Source organism: Lithobates pipiens, unplaced genomic scaffold (assembly GCF_037356315.1).
Source record: "Lithobates pipiens isolate NorthernLeopardFrog02 unplaced genomic scaffold, aLitPip1_a1.2 Scaffold_16, whole genome shotgun sequence".
Classification (NCBI taxonomy): Eukaryota; Metazoa; Chordata; class Amphibia; order Anura; family Ranidae; genus Lithobates; species Lithobates pipiens.
In genome coordinates, this window is record NW_027507748.1 from 378,780,553 (window position 1) to 378,800,819 (window position 20,267).

The 20,267-nt window shown below is 45.2% G+C and overlaps 2 protein-coding genes across 2 annotated transcripts in view; one reads left to right on the top strand and one right to left on the bottom strand.

Moving 5' to 3' along the window:
* Positions 1-237: 237 nt before the first annotated feature.
* Positions 238-9,816, bottom strand: LOC143983001 (DNA-directed RNA polymerase II subunit RPB11-a). The gene is made up of 4 exons (XM_077482200.1): positions 9,653-9,816; positions 7,161-7,250; positions 2,307-2,481; positions 238-589 (listed from the first exon to the last, which is right to left on the bottom strand). Exons 1-4 carry the CDS (start codon positions 9,703-9,705, stop codon positions 554-556), a joined length of 354 nt encoding a protein of 117 aa, XP_077338326.1. The 5' UTR covers positions 9,706-9,816; the 3' UTR covers positions 238-553.
* A 444-nt stretch (positions 9,817-10,260) lies between these two features.
* TXLNG (taxilin gamma) overlaps positions 10,261-20,267 on the top strand; it is an 89,573-nt gene continuing 79,566 nt past the window's right edge. Inside the window, exon 1 of the mRNA XM_077482198.1 lies at positions 10,261-10,441. Coding sequence (XP_077338324.1) covers positions 10,370-10,441 — 72 coding nt within the window. The 5' untranslated portion in view covers positions 10,261-10,369. The remainder of the gene's footprint in view (positions 10,442-20,267) is intronic.

Here is a 20,267-nt window from a genome sequence, read left to right on the forward strand (position 1 = left end):
GTCCACATTGTATAATCATATGCCACTAGCCAAAAGCAAAATGCTTTATTGTTAAGTCAACCCTGAAGTGGCAAGTCAGTTTTGGATGGTCACCACTGGCTTTTACCACTATTGTGTGTTCCCTTGTTACAATTCACCCTCTGTACATTGTGCCATATTAAAAAGTGTATTACATTAAGGCAGCCCACTGACATCCAATTTCCAACACACACAAAAGAAAAAAAAAACAAAGACAACTTGGTTGAAAGGTCTGCCTCTTACAGCCATTTTGAGCCAGATTTATTTCCACAAGACAAGTATTTCTCACAGACTCCAAAAGTTCAAATAAAGGCATCTACCATAACGTGCAGTCCAGCTTTAGGACTAAAGGGCATACTTCCCAAATATTTAAACAAAAAAATGATGTTGCAAATAAGCAAACAGTATTTTATTTGTAAAAAAAAAAAAAAAAAAATTAAACAAATATGTCACTCAGATATATTCCCTGCAGAAAAGGGATATGTTTAAATCACAGCAGAGGACTTGAAGCCAATGCAGGGTTCAGTGTTTACGCTCATTCAATTCCTTCTTGTTTGTCTTTAATGGCAACCTGGAAAAGAAGTTTAAATAAAATCAAATGCATAAATTATCCCAATAAAAACTACTTGATCAGGGAAATAATTGACACATATTCATATGTTTTACATTAGATTATCTGTATCAGGAAGGACCTACACCGATCAGCCATAACTTTATGACCACCTACCTAATATTGCGTAGGTCCCCTTTTGTCTCCAAAACAGCCCTGATCCATTGAGGCATGGACAACACTAGGCCTCTGAAGGTATACTGTGATATCTGGCACAGAGCCATCAGTTGAAGATCCTTTAAAGCTGGATTCACATCTTTGCATTTTTAGTGCTTTTTGCATATTTGCACTACAGAATGTGTACTATAGGAAACCATGTTAAATGGGCTGTAGTACAAATCTGTAAAATGCAAAAAGCACTAAAAACGCATAGGTGTGAATCCAGTCCTGTAAGTTGCAAGTTGGAGTCTCTGTGGATCAGTTTTGTTTTCCATTTGGAGGCCAAGTCAACAACTCATTGTTGTGTTCCTTAAACCAGTCGAACCATTTTTGCAGCGTGGCAGGGCAAGCTGTCCTGTGGAAGAGGCCACTGCCATCAGGGAATACCAAATCCATGAAGGGGTGTACTTGGTCAGGAAGAATGTTTGGATAGATGGTTAATGGCACAACAACATCCACATGAATGGCAGAACCCAAGGTTTCTAAACAGCAGAACATTGCCTCCATCCCCCAGGTAAATGATGCACATGCACCTGTCTACCTATATGATGTAAAAAGAAAATGGCATTCATACTAGGCTTCTTTCATTGTGCCTCTGGTCCAGCTCTGGGGCTCATGTGCCCATTGTAGATGCTTTTGGCTATGGATATAGGTCAATATGGGCACCCTGACAGGTCTGCAGTCCCATACACAACAAACTAGCATGCCCATTTTTCATGCTTTAAAAACACATCGTCAGAGACCACATGTTTACTTGCTGCCTAATGTACCCTACTGACTTTCGGATGCCACTGTAACAAGATAATCAATCACTTAACTTCTCAGTGGTCAAAGTTATGGCTGATCAGTGTATTCACACATTTAGTCTTTAAAGCAGAGCTCCAAAATCTACGTTACAATGCTCCCTGGTCCCAAGCTCAGTCCATACACTTTTTTTGTTTTGCTTTAATTGTAAAATAGCTAATTGGATGTAAACAAACAAAACAAAAATTGTAAAATAAGGATGATGTCACTAGTACCATCCAAAATGTTTGCTACAGCCAAGCACAGGGAAAAGTGTCCTATGTGGCACTGTATAACTACATATCCCATCAACCTTTGGGATTATAGTCATGTTCTTTGTGTAGTGACAAGGGAGTCCTTTTATCTGTCACTGTCAGGACAGGTAACGAAAAAGGATCTGCAGTAAGGGGATGTTCACTCCAGCCTACATGTTAAACTGGGTTGTTTTAGCATGCATCTGGTGTTCACTGTGCTGCACTGGTAGGGGCAGTGCCTTGCAGTGTTACACTAGACACTGTTTACCTTTTATTTATTTTTTTAAAATTTTATGTCACAAAATTAAATTTCCTTCATCTCTCTGTGGTGCAGTGGAATATGCTGACGTGAGGTGTGGAAAGAAAAATGCAACGGGGGTCATATCTAACAAACAAGGGGTCGAGTGACAGTAATGGCTTGGTAAAAGGGTATCTTTTCAAATACAAAAAACATTCAAAAGCACAGCAAATGATGCACTTACCCTAAATCTTTCCTCCAAAAGAGACAGTTCACTTATCAAGTCTGTGATAGCATTGGTAAAAGCCTCTTGAGGGCTGTATTCAGGTGTGGTTTGAACTCGAATAACAATTTTATGTTCCAGGGGATGAGGTACCTTGTACCCTGCAAATAGTACCTGGGGATCTTTTAACAGCTGTCTGTGAGAAAATAAATAAATGTATAGTTTAGTAAATATCAACACCATAAAGATTTATGTAGAGGGAACTTGGTTTAGAAAACAAACAAAAAATAAAAATAAAAATTTAAAAACACTGGTAAAATTTATTTGTGAACAATTGAATTGCTATACAGGAAACCTTTTCACTGTGCTAATGGAGAAACAAAGCATACATTAGGTTCCCCTTTAAGAGATAAGTTAACCTTTTAAAGAAGAAAAAAATAAATGCACAATTTTTGCAGGTAAAAAATGTGCAATTATGATTATGTTGTCTTTATATTTTTTGGAGCCAGTAAAGCATTGCAATCATGAGTAGCAGATTGTGGGTGCAGTGTCAGGCTCCTCTGTGTAGCGATCTGCCCCGTACCTCCAATATGGGCAATCAGTTTCCGATTCCGAATGTCACAAAGATCAATGAGCTACTTAGATCACTCATCACGACCCTGGTAGTACTTTGATAACTTCAAGCCGTCAGCCCCACAGGGGGATGTAGAGCATGTTACACCCTAAATATGGGTGTAACGTGTTCACAAAAGGTTAACTTATTCTTAATAAGTTTTATAGCCCAAATGCAACCAAGTAATGCAATATCTCACTAGAACCTTGTGTAGAACTGCTAGACGATGCTGGGACTGTAACATCATAATGGGCAGGGACATCATCCGGCGATGTCCCTATATAAGTCGCCGCACGCCGCGTGCCTGTCATTGTGACCGGAGACAGCGACGAGACAACAACTCAAGGAGAGAAGAGAAGAACAGAAAGCCAGAAGACAGCGGCGACAGAAGACCAGGCCACCGCTTCTAAAAGAGCTAGAAGAAGGCACGGTGGCCCGGCAAGAAGAACCGAAGAGGGGGACAAGACTCCCGAAGTCGGAAGAAGAGGGCAGCGAAGAAGAAAACCGGGCTCCTCCGCTAGTAAAAGAGCTAGCAGAAGATAGTGGAGGAGTCAGGCGAGAAGACCCCCGAAGACAGAAGAAGACCCCCGGAGCTGTGCAATAAACTATTTTAACCCTTGTGTGTTGTGTTGTTTTTTTTTACATTTTTTTTCACAGGTGAATGGGTAGGGGTACATTGTACCTCATACTCTTTAACATAGGGTGGGGGGCTGGTATCTGGGGGCCCCCGAATTCCGATAAGCCCCCTGCCCGCAGACCCCGAAACCAACGGCCAGGGTTGTCGGGAAGAGGCCCTTGTCCTCATCAACATGGGGACAAGGTGCTTTGGGGTGGGGTGGCCTGGTACGGCTCGGGCGGGGGGGGCTCGCTCGTCCCCACCCCCTTTCCTGGCCGGCCGGGTAGCGTGCTCGGATAAGGGTCTGATATGGACTTGGGGGGGACCCCCACGCCGTTTTTTGCGGCGTAGGGATTCCCCTCTAAGTCCATACCAGGTGGCTGGGCCAGCGACGCTTCCTTCACTGGTCCCGGCTACCTGGAGCCGCGCTCAAAAATGAGCGCACTGTTCTCTGGGCGGGAAAAGTCCATTCTTCCGTGTGTGTGTGGGCAAGTCCGTTCATTTCAAAACTACGGCGGATAGTCCGGCGGACTATACGGCAGACCTAGTCTGCTGAAAAAGTCCCGTGCGTGGGCAGGTCCGCTCGTTCGGACAGTCCAGCGGTTTGTCCGCCAGATAGTCTGATCGCGTGTACGTGGCATAAGTCTCCCCTGTTTCCATGCATATGGCGAGTCCCATCGTGCCTCTGCCCTTGGGAGTCATGCTTGTAACTGTCAGTTTTGCAACAGCTGGAGGGGCTGCAGTTTGACACCTGTGGAAGGCAACACTTTTTTTTTTTTAGTTTTGGATAGAGTGGAGATGGATTTGAATACCTGTCCGTTTGTGTCTGTCTGTGCCCCAGTTAGGAAGATTCACCCTCTCTTTTTGTCCTGTTTATCATTAAAAGTGAAAGTAAAAGAAAATGCCAACTTTTGGGTTGTCCCCAGAAAAGTAATAGGGGAAACACTAGTTCTGGTGATCTGGGGGTCCCCAAAGAATTCTCTTAACCACTTGGGATCCGCGCTATTGCCGAATGACGGCATTAGCGCGGACCTAGATTGCCGGGACTACGTCTATTGACGTCGTCCCGGTTACGAGCGGCCTGCGCGCCCCCTGAGGGGCGCGCGCGGCGCGCTCTGTGATCGGCGAGTCCGTGAGACTCGCCTGATCACCGATCCGTGTAAGGGGTCGATCCCGACCCCTTATCACGTGATCAGCTGTCAGCCAATGACAGCTGATCATGTGATAAAACGGAGCCGGTAATCGGCTAGTATTCCTCCTCGCGCTAACAGCGCGAGGAGAAAAAAAAAAAGCTGATCGCCGGCGGCCGTGTTCGGGACATCAGTCCCGATCACGGCCAACAATTCAAGCGGACACCTGCCCCCTGCCAGTGCCCACCTGCCACCCGCAGTGCCATCCTGAAATAAAGTAAGTGCCCCCCTGTCAGTGCCACCCAGCAGTGCCCATAGTGCCCACAGTGCCACCCAGCAGTGCCCACAGTGCCACCCACAGTGCCACCCAAAATCTGCCTCAAAGGTGCTGTACCCCAGTGCCGCCCATCAGTGCCCAGCAGTGCCGCCCATCAGTGCCCAGCAGTGCCACCTATCAGAGCCACCTATCAGTGCCACCTATCAGTGCCCATCAGTCCCATCTATCTGTGGTACCTATCAGTGCCCATCCGTGCCACCCATCCGTGCCACTTATCCGTGCCACCCATCCGTGCCATCTTATCTGTGCCCATCTTTGCCCATCAGTGCCGCCTTATCTGTGCCCATCGGTGCCGCCTTATCTGTGCCTATTAGTGCCGCCTTAACTATGCCTATCAGTGCCCACCAATGCAGCCCATCAGTGCCCACCAATGCAGCCCATCAGTGCCCACCAATGCAGCCCATCAGTGCCCACCAATGCAGCCCATCAGTGCCCACCAATGCAGCCCATCAGTGCCCACCAATGCAGCCCATCAGTGCCCACCAATGCAGCCCATCAGTGCCCACCAATGCAGCCTATCAGTGCCGCCTAATCAGCGCACTTCAATGAAGGAGAAAAATGACCCGTTTGCAAAATTTTATAACAAACTATTAAAACATTATTTTTTTTTTTTTTTGCATCTTTTTTTGTTTGTTTAGCAAAAAATAAAACTCCGAGCTGTAACTAAATACCACCAAAAGAAAGCTCTATTTGTGGGAAAAAAATGATAAAAATTTCATTTGGGTACAGTGTTGTATGACCGCGCAATTGTCACTCAAAGTGCATCAGCGCTGAAAGCTGAAAATTGGTCTGGGACTGAGGGGGGTTTAAGTGCCCAGTAAGCAAGTGGTTAATGTGCAGGGATTTCTTCTCATTTCCTGTTTGGCTTATAGTACAGGAAGTGAAGAGAAATCTCCACAAGGGGACACATAGCAAAAAAAAATAAAAATTATCTGACAGGGGTTAAAACCTTCCATTACTCTATCCTAAATGAAAAAATAAAAAATAAATAAAATAAATGCATTTTGCCTGTAGTTCTACTCTATAAAAATAAAAAATTATCCACCCAAAATTCTCTATGTTTACATGTTCAGAGCTGCCAGATTTTCACTTCATAAGTCAGTCTGATCAGGAAGATGATACAGAGTGGCCACTGCCTGCCTCGGATGCTGGTTTATCACATGTTTGAATGACCATTATCATTTTTGGTCCAAGCCATCTGGTAAGAGACATGCTAAATGGTGGTGTCTGGGGGTGAATCTTGTCAATCAACTTTATTTGCACCTTTTTTGTATTTTATGGACACATTTGCTGGTCCTATTATCTAATGAACTTTGTTCACATTATCACATAAATTTTGTATGTTTCTGAAATTTTTTACCATGTACGCGCATATTTGGTTTATTTTATTTATCAGCATAGTTCCTAGATAGGCACTTTGCTTAGTTTCACTGGAGATATCTACTCTAGTTTGTATGCGATTATATCACTTGGATGATTTATGGATTACTTGTTCTTTGTACATTGCACTTTTAAGTTTTTAGCGCTGCTTTTCATTTGAATTTTTAATTAAAAATTGGCCCAAATGTGCATTTAGAGAGCAGGTTACTGGCATAATTTATACAGGTGCGTATAGGCATACATTTATTCCAGTGGCGAATATAATACATTTATGTGCATACACTTATAAACATGTGTAACTACACAACAAAATGGGCATTTTTTTTCCCTGGATAATTCTACCAGCTTCAGCTCAGGGAGCAAGTGGGGGTGGGGGGTACGCGTGCAGCGCCCTAGTGGCCACAGGGCGAAGCGACGTTTCACATCGTCGCTTCACCCAGCTATGCCATTCCACTGCAGTACAACTGCGGTGGCTGGTCGGCATGTGGTTAATGTACTCCTGTCCCGAGGGCAACTATACATTTTTTTTTTTTTATATGCCGAGTCTGTTCTAGTGAACACCAGCTCTCTAGGATAAAAGTAGGGTGTACCACTCCAGCAGTATCAAAGACAATAAAAACCTGACAGGGGTTACAACATTTCTACACATTACCCACGACTGAAAATAGTTTTAGGCTTTAGGTACACATCAAGATAAGCCTTTGTATTCACTGCACTGAGCAGAGCTACATACCAATGTGATTCAGGGCTTCTGTGAGAGTATCTTGAGAAACAGGTCTTACTACATATATTGACTTACGATTTAATGATATTTCCAATGGTATGATCTTCCTTGTTTATAGTGAACAGGCAGGCATTGGGTACCTTTGTGTCCTTGGTGATTGTTATTCTATGAAGAGAAGAAAAAAAAAAAGACATATATATGGTCTATTCAAACACACCAAGCCTAATGGTTGACAGTTCTAGGTCCTGTAGGAGCTTACTGTTGGCTGCTGCCCCCTTCACCCACCCATACACAACTAATGGGCCATAAATATGCTGGACTGCCACACTTGACAACAGCAATGTGCAGGAGACATAAAAGGGCAAACAAGCATCTGTGCTATTAGGATGTGGCAAATCTCTGTCAAAAAACAAAACACAAAACAAACAAAAAAAAAACAGGATTCAGTCATAACAGTCACGTCTAGAACCCATGTAAGGCAATTGTAGCTGAATTAATTGCACTTCCAGCAAAACAGTTGAGTACTGTCCATGATTCTTTATGTGCATTAACAGTTACAGTTTTAAGAGCCTGTTATACTTTTTTTTTGTGGTTATGAGACTTTATAAAAGTTTTTTTTTTTCTTCTTTAAAATAATAAGCACCCATCTCCTGGACACCATGTTGGGCATAAGGACCTATTCAGTTTACGGTCAGGCCAGCTTGGCACCTCCTCTCTGATCCTCCACGCTCACTGGAGCGCTGAGCTGTGCAGGGGCGTGGAGCGGCTGTCTCAGTGGCTTGCTGAGACTGCAATCAATTAAGGCACCTGGCGGATCCAGACATGGGATGACGCGCTGACTCAACTGATTACAGTGACATCAGTGGAAAGCAGAACTTCAGACCGATCTCCGCTGAAAACAAGTCACAGGAGTGCAAAACGAATTGCACTCCTGTGACCCATAGGAGAAGCCCAGATTAAAAAGCTCAGGCTGGACTTCTCCTTTAAAGTAACACAGCAAAAAAAATAAAAATGGCCTGGTCATTAAGGGGTGAAATCTCTGGGAGCTGAAGTAGTTAAATAAAAGGATTGTAAGTGTCTGAATTTGGTATCAAGCTGTTCCATTCCCTGTAGAGCAGAACTCAGACTGGGGTAGGCAGAGGCAGCACAAGAAGCCAATCAGTAGTGGCTAGTAGGGTTGCACCAACACAGTTAATTTTATTTTTTATCAGTGAGTACCAATACTTTGCAGTGCAATTTGTGCCAAAACAAAAAAAGTTGGCGCAAATCGCACTGCAAAGAAGTGTGTGTGTTGCAAACAGACCACAAGCCCATTGCAGAGAGATGGCACCGCGCCCCACCAAGCCTGGCAAAGTGAACAGACGCCCCCAGCCCTGCAGCCCCCAGAGACAAGCCCAATGGATGCCAAGTCGATGGACGGAGCCGGAAGCGGCTGGCGCACCTGGAAATCACAGCTTGTCACCGCTGGCTGGGGGAAAGTGGGTGGAAGTGCTCCACTATGGAGACAATGCTGTGTAGGCAACCAACGAGGGAGAGCCAAATGATCTGAGAAACCCCAGGAGCCCCCTAGCCAGAAGTCGCCGTCCACCCCACCAGAGCCAACCACGGAACTCGCAAGCCAAAGCGTTCCACCGGCACATACCACCTCCACGCAAGGGGCCGCGAGCTACCCAGCCAATGTCACCAGTCTGTTCAGTCCTCAGCACCACAAAGTATCAGAAGTAACCGGGTGAGTACCGATACTCGCTCAAATGCATGGTATTGGTGGATCCCTCGTGGCTAGGGTACTCATGTGCCAACAAGGGCCATGCTGTTAGGAGAAGTGAGCAGAGTGAGAAAGAGCACAGGCAGGAGGAGAGTCAAGCCCCGTGTTAAGCCTAATACACACTTTTTTTTTTCCTTGGTTCAACCCAGTGGGTTGCACTAAAAAAAAGACTAAGAGCTTGGGAGGAGTCACTGTACTAACAATTCGATGTTAGTACAGTGATCTCCCCTGCTGTTCTATTGTGTTCTGACAAGGGGATGGCTTACCCGTCAGAACACTCTGGTCAGCGCTCACAGCCATTGGCTAAGATTGCTGATCAGGAGCAGTTGGCAGACCTTTTTCAGTCATGATCCCTTGACAGAAGTCAGCTCTTTTCTACTGAGCTGTAAAATGCTTTTGCGACATTCGGACCGTGTGTACGGGACTAGATTTCAGCAGAGACAAATCAGGTCTTCTACCCTGCCAACCAGCCCCATGCTGTGTGCAGAGATAAAAGTACCAGGACAAGAATACATACAGGGGGTCTCCAAACTAGTTGTTCAGGAACTACAATTCCCATGATGCCTAGTCGCGTCTGTGCTTGTTAGAGTTTTACAATGCTTCATAGGACGTGTAGTTCCGCAACAGCTGGAGTAGTTTGGAGATTCCCCCCGATTGAAAACTGTATAGATAAGACCCGATGCCAGAGCTGCTGTGTTTGGTGAATGAATGCCTTGGAGAGGCTGTGTATTATAATAGAGAATACAGTAAGCTGTGGTTTCCCTGAGTGTGAAGTCTCTCCAGTCATTGCCATCACACTCACTTCTTTTCACCCTCAAACAACAGGAACGATTCAAAAGCCGGCGGCGCGTTCATCTTGTCAGAAAAGCTTTTCTTCTCCTCCTCTCGTACACGTTATTCAGCAGCTCTGTGTGAAACGTGATGACGTCGCCGTGAATACGTCACCGTGCGTCCTACCTCACTTCCTCATCTCATGTCGCGCTCTCGCTCGCCTTCCGTCTTCAGTAACTCCTACTGTCATTCTGCCTAGCGGCCATTTTCCAGAAGACAAATAGGAAATGGTCCTCTTTAGGAACGGTCGAAGTTATTTAGGCTCACCTTAGAAAATCTTGTGTAGAATCGTGTCTCCAGCCTCCGTTTTAAGTTTTGTGTGAGAATAGTTTTCTTCTGAAATTACCCCCTCACGACTTTGTAGTCATTACATGTTTCTACGTACTTTGAGGTAATTACCTTCGCCGTGTTTAGTATGCGTAAAAGGACCTCGAGGGCTGTTTAATAATCTGTTTACACGTATAGAAATATCCTACGAATATGAACATCGCGTGTTTCCCTTCTCAAAGATGGCCGCAGATGCACTCTTTCCATACGCCGCTGCCTGTCACGTGGCCATGGGCTGCAGCGTTGTGCAATGTTGCCCTTCGCCTGATTGGTCGGCGGCGTGCGGGGTTGTAGGGTTGAGCGCTGCGCAGGGGATTTCGCTGGTGCTGAGACCGCGGCACTTCTAGCACTGCGTCATATTATGTCGTCTCAAGTGGAAACGGCGGCTGCTGTGGATCCGCAGGAGTCCGGGAAGTTGGACGGCTGTGGGCAGGTAATAAGAGGAAGCCGGGCACACTGCTTGGCTGTATATGTGCGGTGCCCTCGGGGGGTACACGAGGGAGGGGAGCTCACACACCACCTGTCACATTGGCCGTATGGCCGCCAAAGTCACTGTGTACTCCGCAACGTGTTTACTAGTCAGGAGGGGACGCGGCGAAACTTGGCTAATCACTGACTACTATTCCTTCCCGACTTTACCAGTCCTTCACCACACCGAGTTCTGATTGGTTCTTCCGGGACTCCCTGCCATAACCCTGCCTGCTATGATCTCTAATCATGGGGGACATCTACTGCTACATACAGCCAGGGCGATCTTTGCTCTACACCACCTCCCATCACTTCCACTACATTGTCTGCACAGGGCTTATGCGTTTTGTTTTTTTACATTAATTGGTAAACCTAATTTAGACAAAACTTAGCTGACAGATCATTTTGAGAAAGTATAAGTCACACTGTGATTTAGGGTAGCAGTTGAATCTTAGAATCCTGGTGCGTTTCATGGGCCCAGTTCACTATGACAGGTGGCGCCCAAAGTGCATCCAGCAGCGGTCACTGCAGGTAATTGCTGGCTGTGCAAAGCTGGAAATAGCCGCGGTGTTTTCGTCACATATGGCGACCCATCACATTTGTCTACCTGCTGTACGCCGCCATATGCCTTCCAACACTGGCGATCTGCGCTTGCACAGAATTTTCTGGCCGCACCCCTGAGCCCCAGCATCCGAGTGGACTTAGAGTTAGATTATAATTATGCCAAGCGAGGCCGTGCCTGAAGTGTGGCGAGTGACCCTGTGGCAAAGTTGTCTTACAACAGTGGTGGAATGCATATGGCGTCGCGCATGCGCATTCCAGCAGGTAGCAAAATGTGATGGGTAGCTGAATGTGATGTGACGGTGCCCCCCCCAGCGACCTGTCATAGTAAATGTGGACCTAGTTTTGACAAGTACCTGCACCCACTTCCGCACAGGCTGCCTAGGCGATCCAAGCGGAAGTTCTCATCTCCCTCTCTGCAATCTTCTGAGACACGTCACAAGTCCCAGGAGATTGGCCTGGCCAATGGGGAGGCAGTGCGCACCCGACTGTGAAGCTGCAAGCTGTCACCGCCAGGTGCCCACACTAGCAATGCCGACACAGGAGAGAGATGAAACAGAGAGCCGTGGGTTAAGGGCAGCCGCATCGCTGGATCGTGGGACAGGTGAGTGTGTGTTTAAGTCAGCAGCTACAGCTTTTTTTTAATTTTATTTTTTGGTAGCTGCTGACATTTGAAAAGCACAAAAACATCTAACTCCACTTGAAACTATGCTCAATTGGTAGTAAGGGGCCCAAAGTGTGCCTAGAAAATATCCCCCACACCATTACACCATCGCCAGCTTGAACCGTTGATGCAAGGCAGGATGGATCCATGCATTCATGTTGTTTATGGCAAATTCTGACCCTACCAACTGAATGTTACAGCTGAAATGGAGACTCATCAGAGCAGGCAACGATTTCCAATTTTGGTGAGCCTGTGTGAATTGTAGTCTCAGCTTCCTGTTCCTAGCTGACAGGAGTGGCTCCCGGTGTGGTCTTCTGCTGCTGTAGCCCATCTGCTTCAAAGTTCAATGTGATATGCATGCAGAGATGGTGATATGCATGCAGAGATGGTGTTCTGCATACCTTGGTTGTAAGGAGTGGTTATTTGAGTTACTGTTGCCTTTCTATCATCTCTAAAAACAGTCTGACCATTCTCCTCTGACATGAACAAGGCATTTTCCTCCACACAACTGCCGCTCACTGGATATTTTCTCTCTTTTTTTTTATTTTTATTTTTTTAACCATTCTCTGTAAACCCTAGAGATGGTTGTATGTGAAAATCCCAGTAGATCAGCAGTTTTTGAAATATTTAGTCCAGCCCATCTGGCACCAACAGCAATTCAATGTTCAAAGTTACTTGGATCCCCTTTCTTCCCCATTCTGATGCTCTGTTTGAACTTCAGCAAGTTGTCTTCACGTCTAGATGCCTAAATGCACTGAGTTGCTGCCATGTGATTGGCTGATTAGCAATTTGTGTTACCTTGCAAATGAACAGGTGTACCTTTATAAAGTAGCCTGTGAGTGTATTGCCGCGTTCACGCGATCGGAATTTCTGACAACAAATGTTGGATGTGAGCTTGTCGGAAATTCTGACCGTGTGTATGCTCCATCGGACATTTGCTATCGAAATTTTCCACCAACAAATGTTTGGGAGCTGGTTCTCAAATTTTCCGACAACAAAACTTATTTTAAATCCTGATTGTGTGTACACAATTCCGACACACACAATTCCACGCATGTTTGGAATGGAGCAGAAGAGCTGCACTGGCTATAAAACTTTAATTTTTTGCGGCTCGTCATAAGTGTTGTTTGTCACCACGTTCTTGCCGTTTGGAATTTCTGACATTTGTGTGACCGTGTGTATGCAAGACAAGTTTGAGCCAACATCTGTAGGAAAAAAATCCACGGGTTGGTTTTCAGAATGTCTGGTCGTCTATATGCAGGGGAATTTGAACTGACAGAAGTCCATTTACATCCAATTATATCTAAGACTAATGTAGAAGCAAAAAGTCCTGGAAGTTGCCCATCTCTGCAAAACCCCTTAGGCTTCATGTACACGGGACGTTTTTACAACCTTTCCTGAACAATTTAACTTGACAGATAGTAACCAACATTTAAAACGTCCGTTTTGCTGTGTTTGCATGCCGCATTTGCGTTAGAGTTTAAAAAAAAAAGTTTTTTCCCAAATAGTCAAAACTGTAAAAACGCCTGTAACCGAAACGTGGCTAAGCGCGAGTTACTGTGTTTAGATGCGTTTAGTGCTTGAAATGCCTGTAAACGCCGGTTCTGGACGCATTTTTGCTTTTCAAAGCATATACTGCATGGCCTCATGTACACTGCTGCTGGTAAACAGATGTTTAGGAGCAATGTGGCATTTTTTTCAACTGCCCTTGAACTCTCCTCTGTTATCTTGTCAGTACATGTACACAGGGTCGTTTTACATTAGTTTCTAGGCAGTTAACCTTCCTGGCGGTATGATTCAGTCTGGAATTAGGTGCTGAAAGCGGTACAATTATTTTGCATGGAAATTTGGCGTTTTATTTTGTAGTCCTGAAATTCTTAGGAATAACTCTCTTAAATCTGTTCAAACCAGAGTCTAGCAGACATCCCGGGTATGATAACGTTTATAATATAAATAAATAATAATAAAAATTATTCAATAATGTAATCAAATCCTAAAACACTGAAAAAGGGACACTTTCTGGTTGCTATGGACAATCTCCAAATTCCAGGCAGAAAAAACGTATTTATAATATAAAAGTGCATGCAGGGCACTGCACAGACCACTAGGGACAAAGGGGGTGTGTCATTTTTTAATACAGTACTGTAATCTGTAAGATTACAGTGCTGTGTGTGTTTTGTGTCTTTTAACTTTTTTGAATTTGCCGCCGTTCTCTGCTCCCATGCGCCGTAACGTCGCAGGGAACGGAGCTCGGCGGCATTCAGGACTGTGAATTGAGCGGAGGACAACTCGATCACACAGCGCGAGGGACATCGCTGGATCCAGAGGACGAGGTAAGTAAGTCTCACTGTGTCCTCCCCTGCATCCAGCGATGCGATCCCGAGTCTGGCTACCGCTCCTGCTAGTAAATTCCCAACCCGAGCCAGACTCGGGATTACCGCTAGGGAGGTTAATCTTGGAGGCCTTTCTTGGAAAGTTCAGATGCCGAGTTTAGAGTAATTTCAAGCGCCAAACGTTTTTAAACGCAGTAACTTGCGTTTAGCCGTGTTTTGTTTACAGACGTTTTTCGTTTTTGGTTATTTTGAAAAAAAATGTTTTTATTTTTTTTTCAAATGCTTCTAAACGCATATGTGGCTAAACGCATAATGTAAACACAGCAAAACGAACGTTTTAAATGTGGGTTACTATCTGTCAAGTTAAATCGTTCAGGAGAGGTTGTAAAAACGTCCTGTGTACATTAAGCCTTAGGCCGCGTACACACGCGGGGACTGTTCGCTCAAGTTTGTCCGCTGAACAGTGTTTCGGCGGACAGTCCGCTCGTGTGTGGGCTTCAGCGGACAGTTTCAGCGGACAGTCTGACGAACAAAGTTTTTCGGAAATTCCGTAAAACTGTCCGCTGAAACTTGGTTTGAGTGGACAGTCCGCCCGTGTGTAGGCTTGTTCGTCAAACTAAGTTCCGCGCATGCTCAGAAAGGATTTACACGTCGAAGGTTGCATTGCAGTGTATAGGACGTCGTATTTCTAGTCCCATCGTACGTGCCGTTCACGTCATCGCGCAAGTTTCAGCGGACTGTTCGTTCGTCGTGTGTGGCCATGTCCGTCCATGCTAATTTTGAGCGGACTGTCCGCTCAAACTGTTTGACGAACAAAGTTGGGCGAACAGTCCCCGCGTACACAAAATATTAAAAGCCAGCAGCTATAAATACTACAGCTGCTGACTTTTAATAAATGGACACTCACCTGTCCCGGGTTCCAGCGATGCAGAGGCCGATCGACCGCTCGGGCCTCGGCTGCTGCCGCCGCCATTCGAGGTGAGGGAATCGGGAAGTAAAGCGAATCGGCTTCACTTCCCGGTTCCCTACTGCGCAAGCGCGAGCTGTGCCGCGCAATAGGAGATCTCCGCACTGTCACTGGGACCCGTGTGTGTCCCAGCAGACAGCGCGGCAGGGCAGGAAATGGTGTAGACTCCCGTGGGAGTCTATGCCTGGAAGTGGGTGAAAATACCTGTCTTTGACAGGTATCTCCACCCCCCTGAAAGGTGTCAATTGTGACACCGGAGGGGGGGGGGGGGGGGGTTCCGATCAGCGGAGGTTCCACTTTAGGGTGGAATCCCGCTTTAAACTGATGTAAACAGCTGCTGTTCCTTAGGACTCATTTACTCTTGCTTCAACTTTACCACACGTTAAAGCACCTACTTCTTTAACATGCTTTTTTATGCTTATTTGAAGCTTTAATGATGCTTAGCAATTGCCATGTGTGTGTTAGAACCCTAGCTCATTAGTACCCCTATACAGCTGATGCCCCACTCAGTAGTAACCCCCAGCTCTGCTGATGCCCCGCTCAGTAGTAACCCCCAGCTCTGCTGATGCCCCATCCAGTAGTAGCCCCCAGCTCTGCTTATTTTCTGGCTTTCTGATCCTCCTCTCTCGCTGGTCCCCACTCAGCTTTCCCTATATTTTTCCTACGCTTCACACCACATGTGACATTGCTATTTTCTCCTGCTCTGGTCCCCCAACACTGCTGATCCTCTGCCGCTCGGTCCTCTCTCTCTCCGATCCCTGCTCAACTTCTGCTATAGCATTCCACATCTGCTAGACCAGTCCGGACCCCGCTCAAATACCTGCTGCTGCACACCAGATGTGACACCTGCATCAGCCCCTTCCAGAATATATACACATGAACCAGAAGTGATTGCAGATGACGTTTTTTTTTTTTTGGTTTCCCATTGCATCCTGGGATATCTCGTACCTGCAATACGTTCAAAGCAAAGCTAAAGCTAAAAAAAGTCCCTCAAAAGCTGCAGATGCTCTAAGCAAGCTTAGTCATGGACATCTATGGAGGCTTTGAAGCACCAAGAAAGCGACGTGGGGTATACATTTTGAAGCAAAACAATCGCATTTAAACAGGAATGTAAGCTTACCATTTTATTTAATGCCGAGAGCTTTGAGTGGCATTCGGCATGCTTTTAAAGAGTGTCCAATGCCACATTTTCAAGCATGTTTAAACACGCCTTTAGAGGGCCAGTTCCCACCAAAATTGCACAGGAATGTGATCTGTGATCCTGTGTGATTCCTGCATACTCCTTTTGCAATGCACACCGGAATGCACAGAAAGTAGTGGTTGCACTGCTTTTGAAAAATGTGCTGCACCAGATTGTGTATTACTGCAGTACCATGTGGTCTGGTGCCCACAAACGCACACTGAGTTTGCATTTGGAATGCCAATAACAATGAATTGGCATCCACAGCAGATCGAAAAGGCAGTGTATTTTGAGCACAGCACAAGAAATTAATAGCGACCGCAACTTTTTCACAACGTTCTGTTGTGAGCCAGTGTCCTATCATATAGTGTCCCCCATCGGATAGTGTCCGCTGTGTACTGCATATGTGCAGTACACGGCACACACGGATTACGAAAATAGCCGAAGATGAACGCCGCCTGCAACGTGAGTCCAGGTTCTAGCCCCACTATCCAAGGGGACATAGAGTTGTAATAATAAAAGAGCCGAGAGCAGCGAGGCCAAGCGGCCCTCTAATATCGGCAGCCCTATGTCCGTTTGGATGGTGGGGCTACCACCTCGACTCACGGTGCAGGCGCCGTTCATCTTTTGAGATTTTTCCAAAGCTTCTTCTGCTCCGTACTGCGCATGTGCAGTACGGGGTGGACAGTATCCGGAGGCAGGACACTATATGCCAGAACACCGGCCATAAGTCTGTTCAGTTTATATCCTTTTTCTTGGAAGAATCATATATCTTCTTTTTTTTTTTGTTTACCTCTGACTATTTTCTTCAACATATGGAATACAAATGTGAACTGTAAGACAACATATGAAAAAACGGACATAAAAGGGATTTGGTTTTTCATGTTTTGTTCTTTAGACATAATTCCAGTGTGAAAGGGACCTAATAGTGCTCCTGGACTCTTTTTAAAGCAATTATTAAACCCCAAAACAAACATTTTATCATATTGCAACTTACCAATCTATCCAGTTAGTCTGAACAAGTCAGAACAAGCTCTCCCACAAATGTAGCAGTTACAGGGTGAGACAAACCATTTACCACTGACAGGGGTGCATACAATAATACGCTTTTATTTACATAAAACCTTTTATCCCCAAAGAAACAAAACTTTATTTTAACTGCTTAAAACGTGTCAGCTAGAGGTTGGCTTCAATTTGTTAGTGTCTTAATCTACTAATACATCTAACACTCTTCCCTCTTCTCTAGACTGACATTGCTACTGGTCAAAGGTGTCTCTGTTGCTCCTTTATCCAGAATGTAGGTACTCAAGGCCTCATGCACGCAGTACGTTTTTCTAATCTCTCCTTGCAGCCTTCTCCCTGACACTTGTAACATTTACCTGTGTCGAGCATTTGGGAGTAAATTCATTTTAATAGCCCGAATAAATAGTTCTGGCCAATGAAATAATGCGCAAGCGCTAAATGTGCCTAGTGTGCATGTACATTTAGACGTGTTAACACGCATCAAATGTTTTTTCTGCTCAAACTCTGCTGCTCCTGAATGGAGTGACAGTGTTTTTTTTTTTTTCCTGCCACTAAATACTGCAAAAAGTCTGTGGGCATGGGCACGTGGGCTTACATGCAGAGAAGTTTAGAGGTAGGAGAAAAAACTGCCAGACGTCCCTAGGAGCAGCTGTAGAAATTTTAAATATGAGATCTGAACCTGTCAGTGATGGCTCATTCTGCATGCTGGGAGTGCGCTGTGCAGCGAGCTCCCGCCACAAGGACAGATAGTCGCATATGTGGCCCCATGGAAGAGGACCCATCATTGTGAGGCTGCTTATGTTCGTATGCCTGTTAGGAATGGGTTCAAGTCTAAGACCGGCCGTGCACAGTTGGAATCTTGGCCGGTTCAGCAGCAACCAACCGAGATTCAAACTGTTAATAGGCAGGCTGAATGTATCAAGTTGATTGATCAATCAACTTGGGTACAACCAGCCTGCCTTATTCCCTTATGATGATCTCCAACAGCCGCCAACAATAATCGCTGTCTTCTCTGGACTGAGACGGCTTCCCCTGCCTGAGTAGAGTAGACAATTGCTCAGTAGGAGGGATTCCCCTGTCAGCACTAACTGTGTTGATGGGGGGAATTGTGCAAATTTCTTTCCTGCAACCCGTGGTTGCAGGAAAGAAATTTGCACAATGTATAGCTGGTCTGACTATTAACAGTAAATGAAAATATTAAGCCAGCCCCTGCTGATGCAGGGTATAATGTTTGGTTAACTAAGGGATAATGTAATACAGATATTTAGCTTTAATCCAAGGTCCCACCAACCTGCCGGTTCCAGTTGTGACAGTTGGTCTACCCAAGCTGCTTTTCTTGCTCATACCCAATGTGCCATCCCTTTCACTGTTCACTGTTTCACTCGTCGTCATACAGCCATCGCCAAGAAGTTTTTGAGAATGTGAAAATCATTTGTGTGAGCCTGCTGTTTCAGTGTTTTTAGTTTTTTCCAGATGTTACTTTGGTATATCGAAGTATAATTACAAGCATTTCATAAGTGTCAAAGGCTTTTAGTGACAATTGCATTCATTTTATGCAAAGGGTGAATATTTGCAGTGTTGACCCTTCTTTTTCAAGACCTCTGCAGTTCACCCTTGGCATGCGTCAACTTCTGGGCCACATCTTTACTTATGGCAATCGATGCTAGCTAGGAGTTTGTCAGCATTTGTGGGTTTGTTTGTTTTTTTGTTCACCTGCCTCTTGAGGATTGACCACAAGTTCTCAAAGGGATTAAGATCTGGGGAGTTTCCTGACCGTGGACCAAAAATGTTGATGTTTTGTTCCCCAAACCACTTATCACTTTTGCCTTATGGAAAGGTGCTCCATCATGCTGGAGAAGGCATATTGTTCCTCAAACTGTTCTTGGAGAGGCAAAATTGTGAGTGAGCCTATTCCCTTGACTAAGAAGACACTCCACACTTGAATGGTCTCAGGATGCTCTGCTGTTGGCATGACATGGACTGATGGTAGCTCTCACCTTTTCTTCTCCTGTCAAGGATTTTTCCTGGATGCCTCAAACTATCGGAAAAGAGATTCATCAGAGAAAATGACTTTACCCCAGTCCTCAGCAGTCCAATTCCTGTACCTTTTGCAGAATATCAGTCTGTCCCTGATGTTTTACCTGGAGAGAAGGCTTCTTTGCTGCCCTTCTTGACACCAGACCATCCTCCAAAAGTCTTTGCCTCACAGTGTGCAGATGTACTCACACTTGCCTGCTACTGCTCCTGAGCAAGCTCTGCAGTGGTGGTTCCCCTGTTCCCGCAGCTGAATCAACTGTAGGAGACGTTCCTTTGCATTTGGACTTTCTTTGGCCCCTGAAGCCTTCTTCACAACAATTGAACCTCTCTCTTTGAAGTTCTTGATGATCCGATAAATGGTTGATTTAGATGCAATCTTAGTAGCAGCCATATCCTTGCCTGTGAATCCCTTTTTGTGCAAAGCAATGATGACTGCACATGTTTCTTTGCAGGTAACCATGGTTAACAGAGGAAGAACAATGAGTTCATGCACCACCCTCCTTTTTTTTTTTTTTTTTTTTTTTTTTATTTATTTTTTTTTTTTTTAAAGCTTCCAGTCTTAGACTGGCCATACACCTATAGATTATCTGTAGATTTTCTATGGTCAGATGGAAAAAGTGGAACAGATTCCTCCATCTATGCTGAACTGTGTGGTTGGAAGCATCTCCCCCTTTGACCAGGGCTGTACATTTTACCTGATGACATGAGAGAAAAGATTGGTTGGCTGCTATCCTCTCTATTACATCATCCACTAGTAAAACAAGCATTTATCAGATCCAGCTGCAAATTGCAAGACTGGCTGCGAATGAAGTTTAAAAGCAGAGAGGGTCCACTGCAAAGTTGGGACACTGCACAAGATTTTCTGATAACAATTACCAGCATCCTAGCACAGTGCGTTCCCTCCTCACTAGTAAACAATGGGCAAATTGCTAGGGATACATACCCTTGTTTTAGATGGGCCTTATTTTCCTTTACATTGGATATTCTGTCTTTTTTTTTATTTTCTCTTGAGAGATAATTCTGACC

Excerpts from the sequence above, each read along its gene's own strand:
- LOC143983001 (XM_077482200.1), bottom strand. The coding sequence starts at position 9,705 with ATGAACGCGCCGCCGGCTTTTGAATCGTTCCTGTTGTTTGAGGGTGAA. Across the intron at positions 2,482-7,160 it reads ATTGGAAATATCATTAAATC|ACAGCTGTTAAAAGATCCCC; the intron begins GTAAGTCAATAT and ends ATTTTCTCACAG. Across the intron at positions 590-2,306 it reads TTTTGGAGGAAAGATTTAGG|GTTGCCATTAAAGACAAACA; the intron begins GTAAGTGCATCA and ends CTTCTTTTCCAG.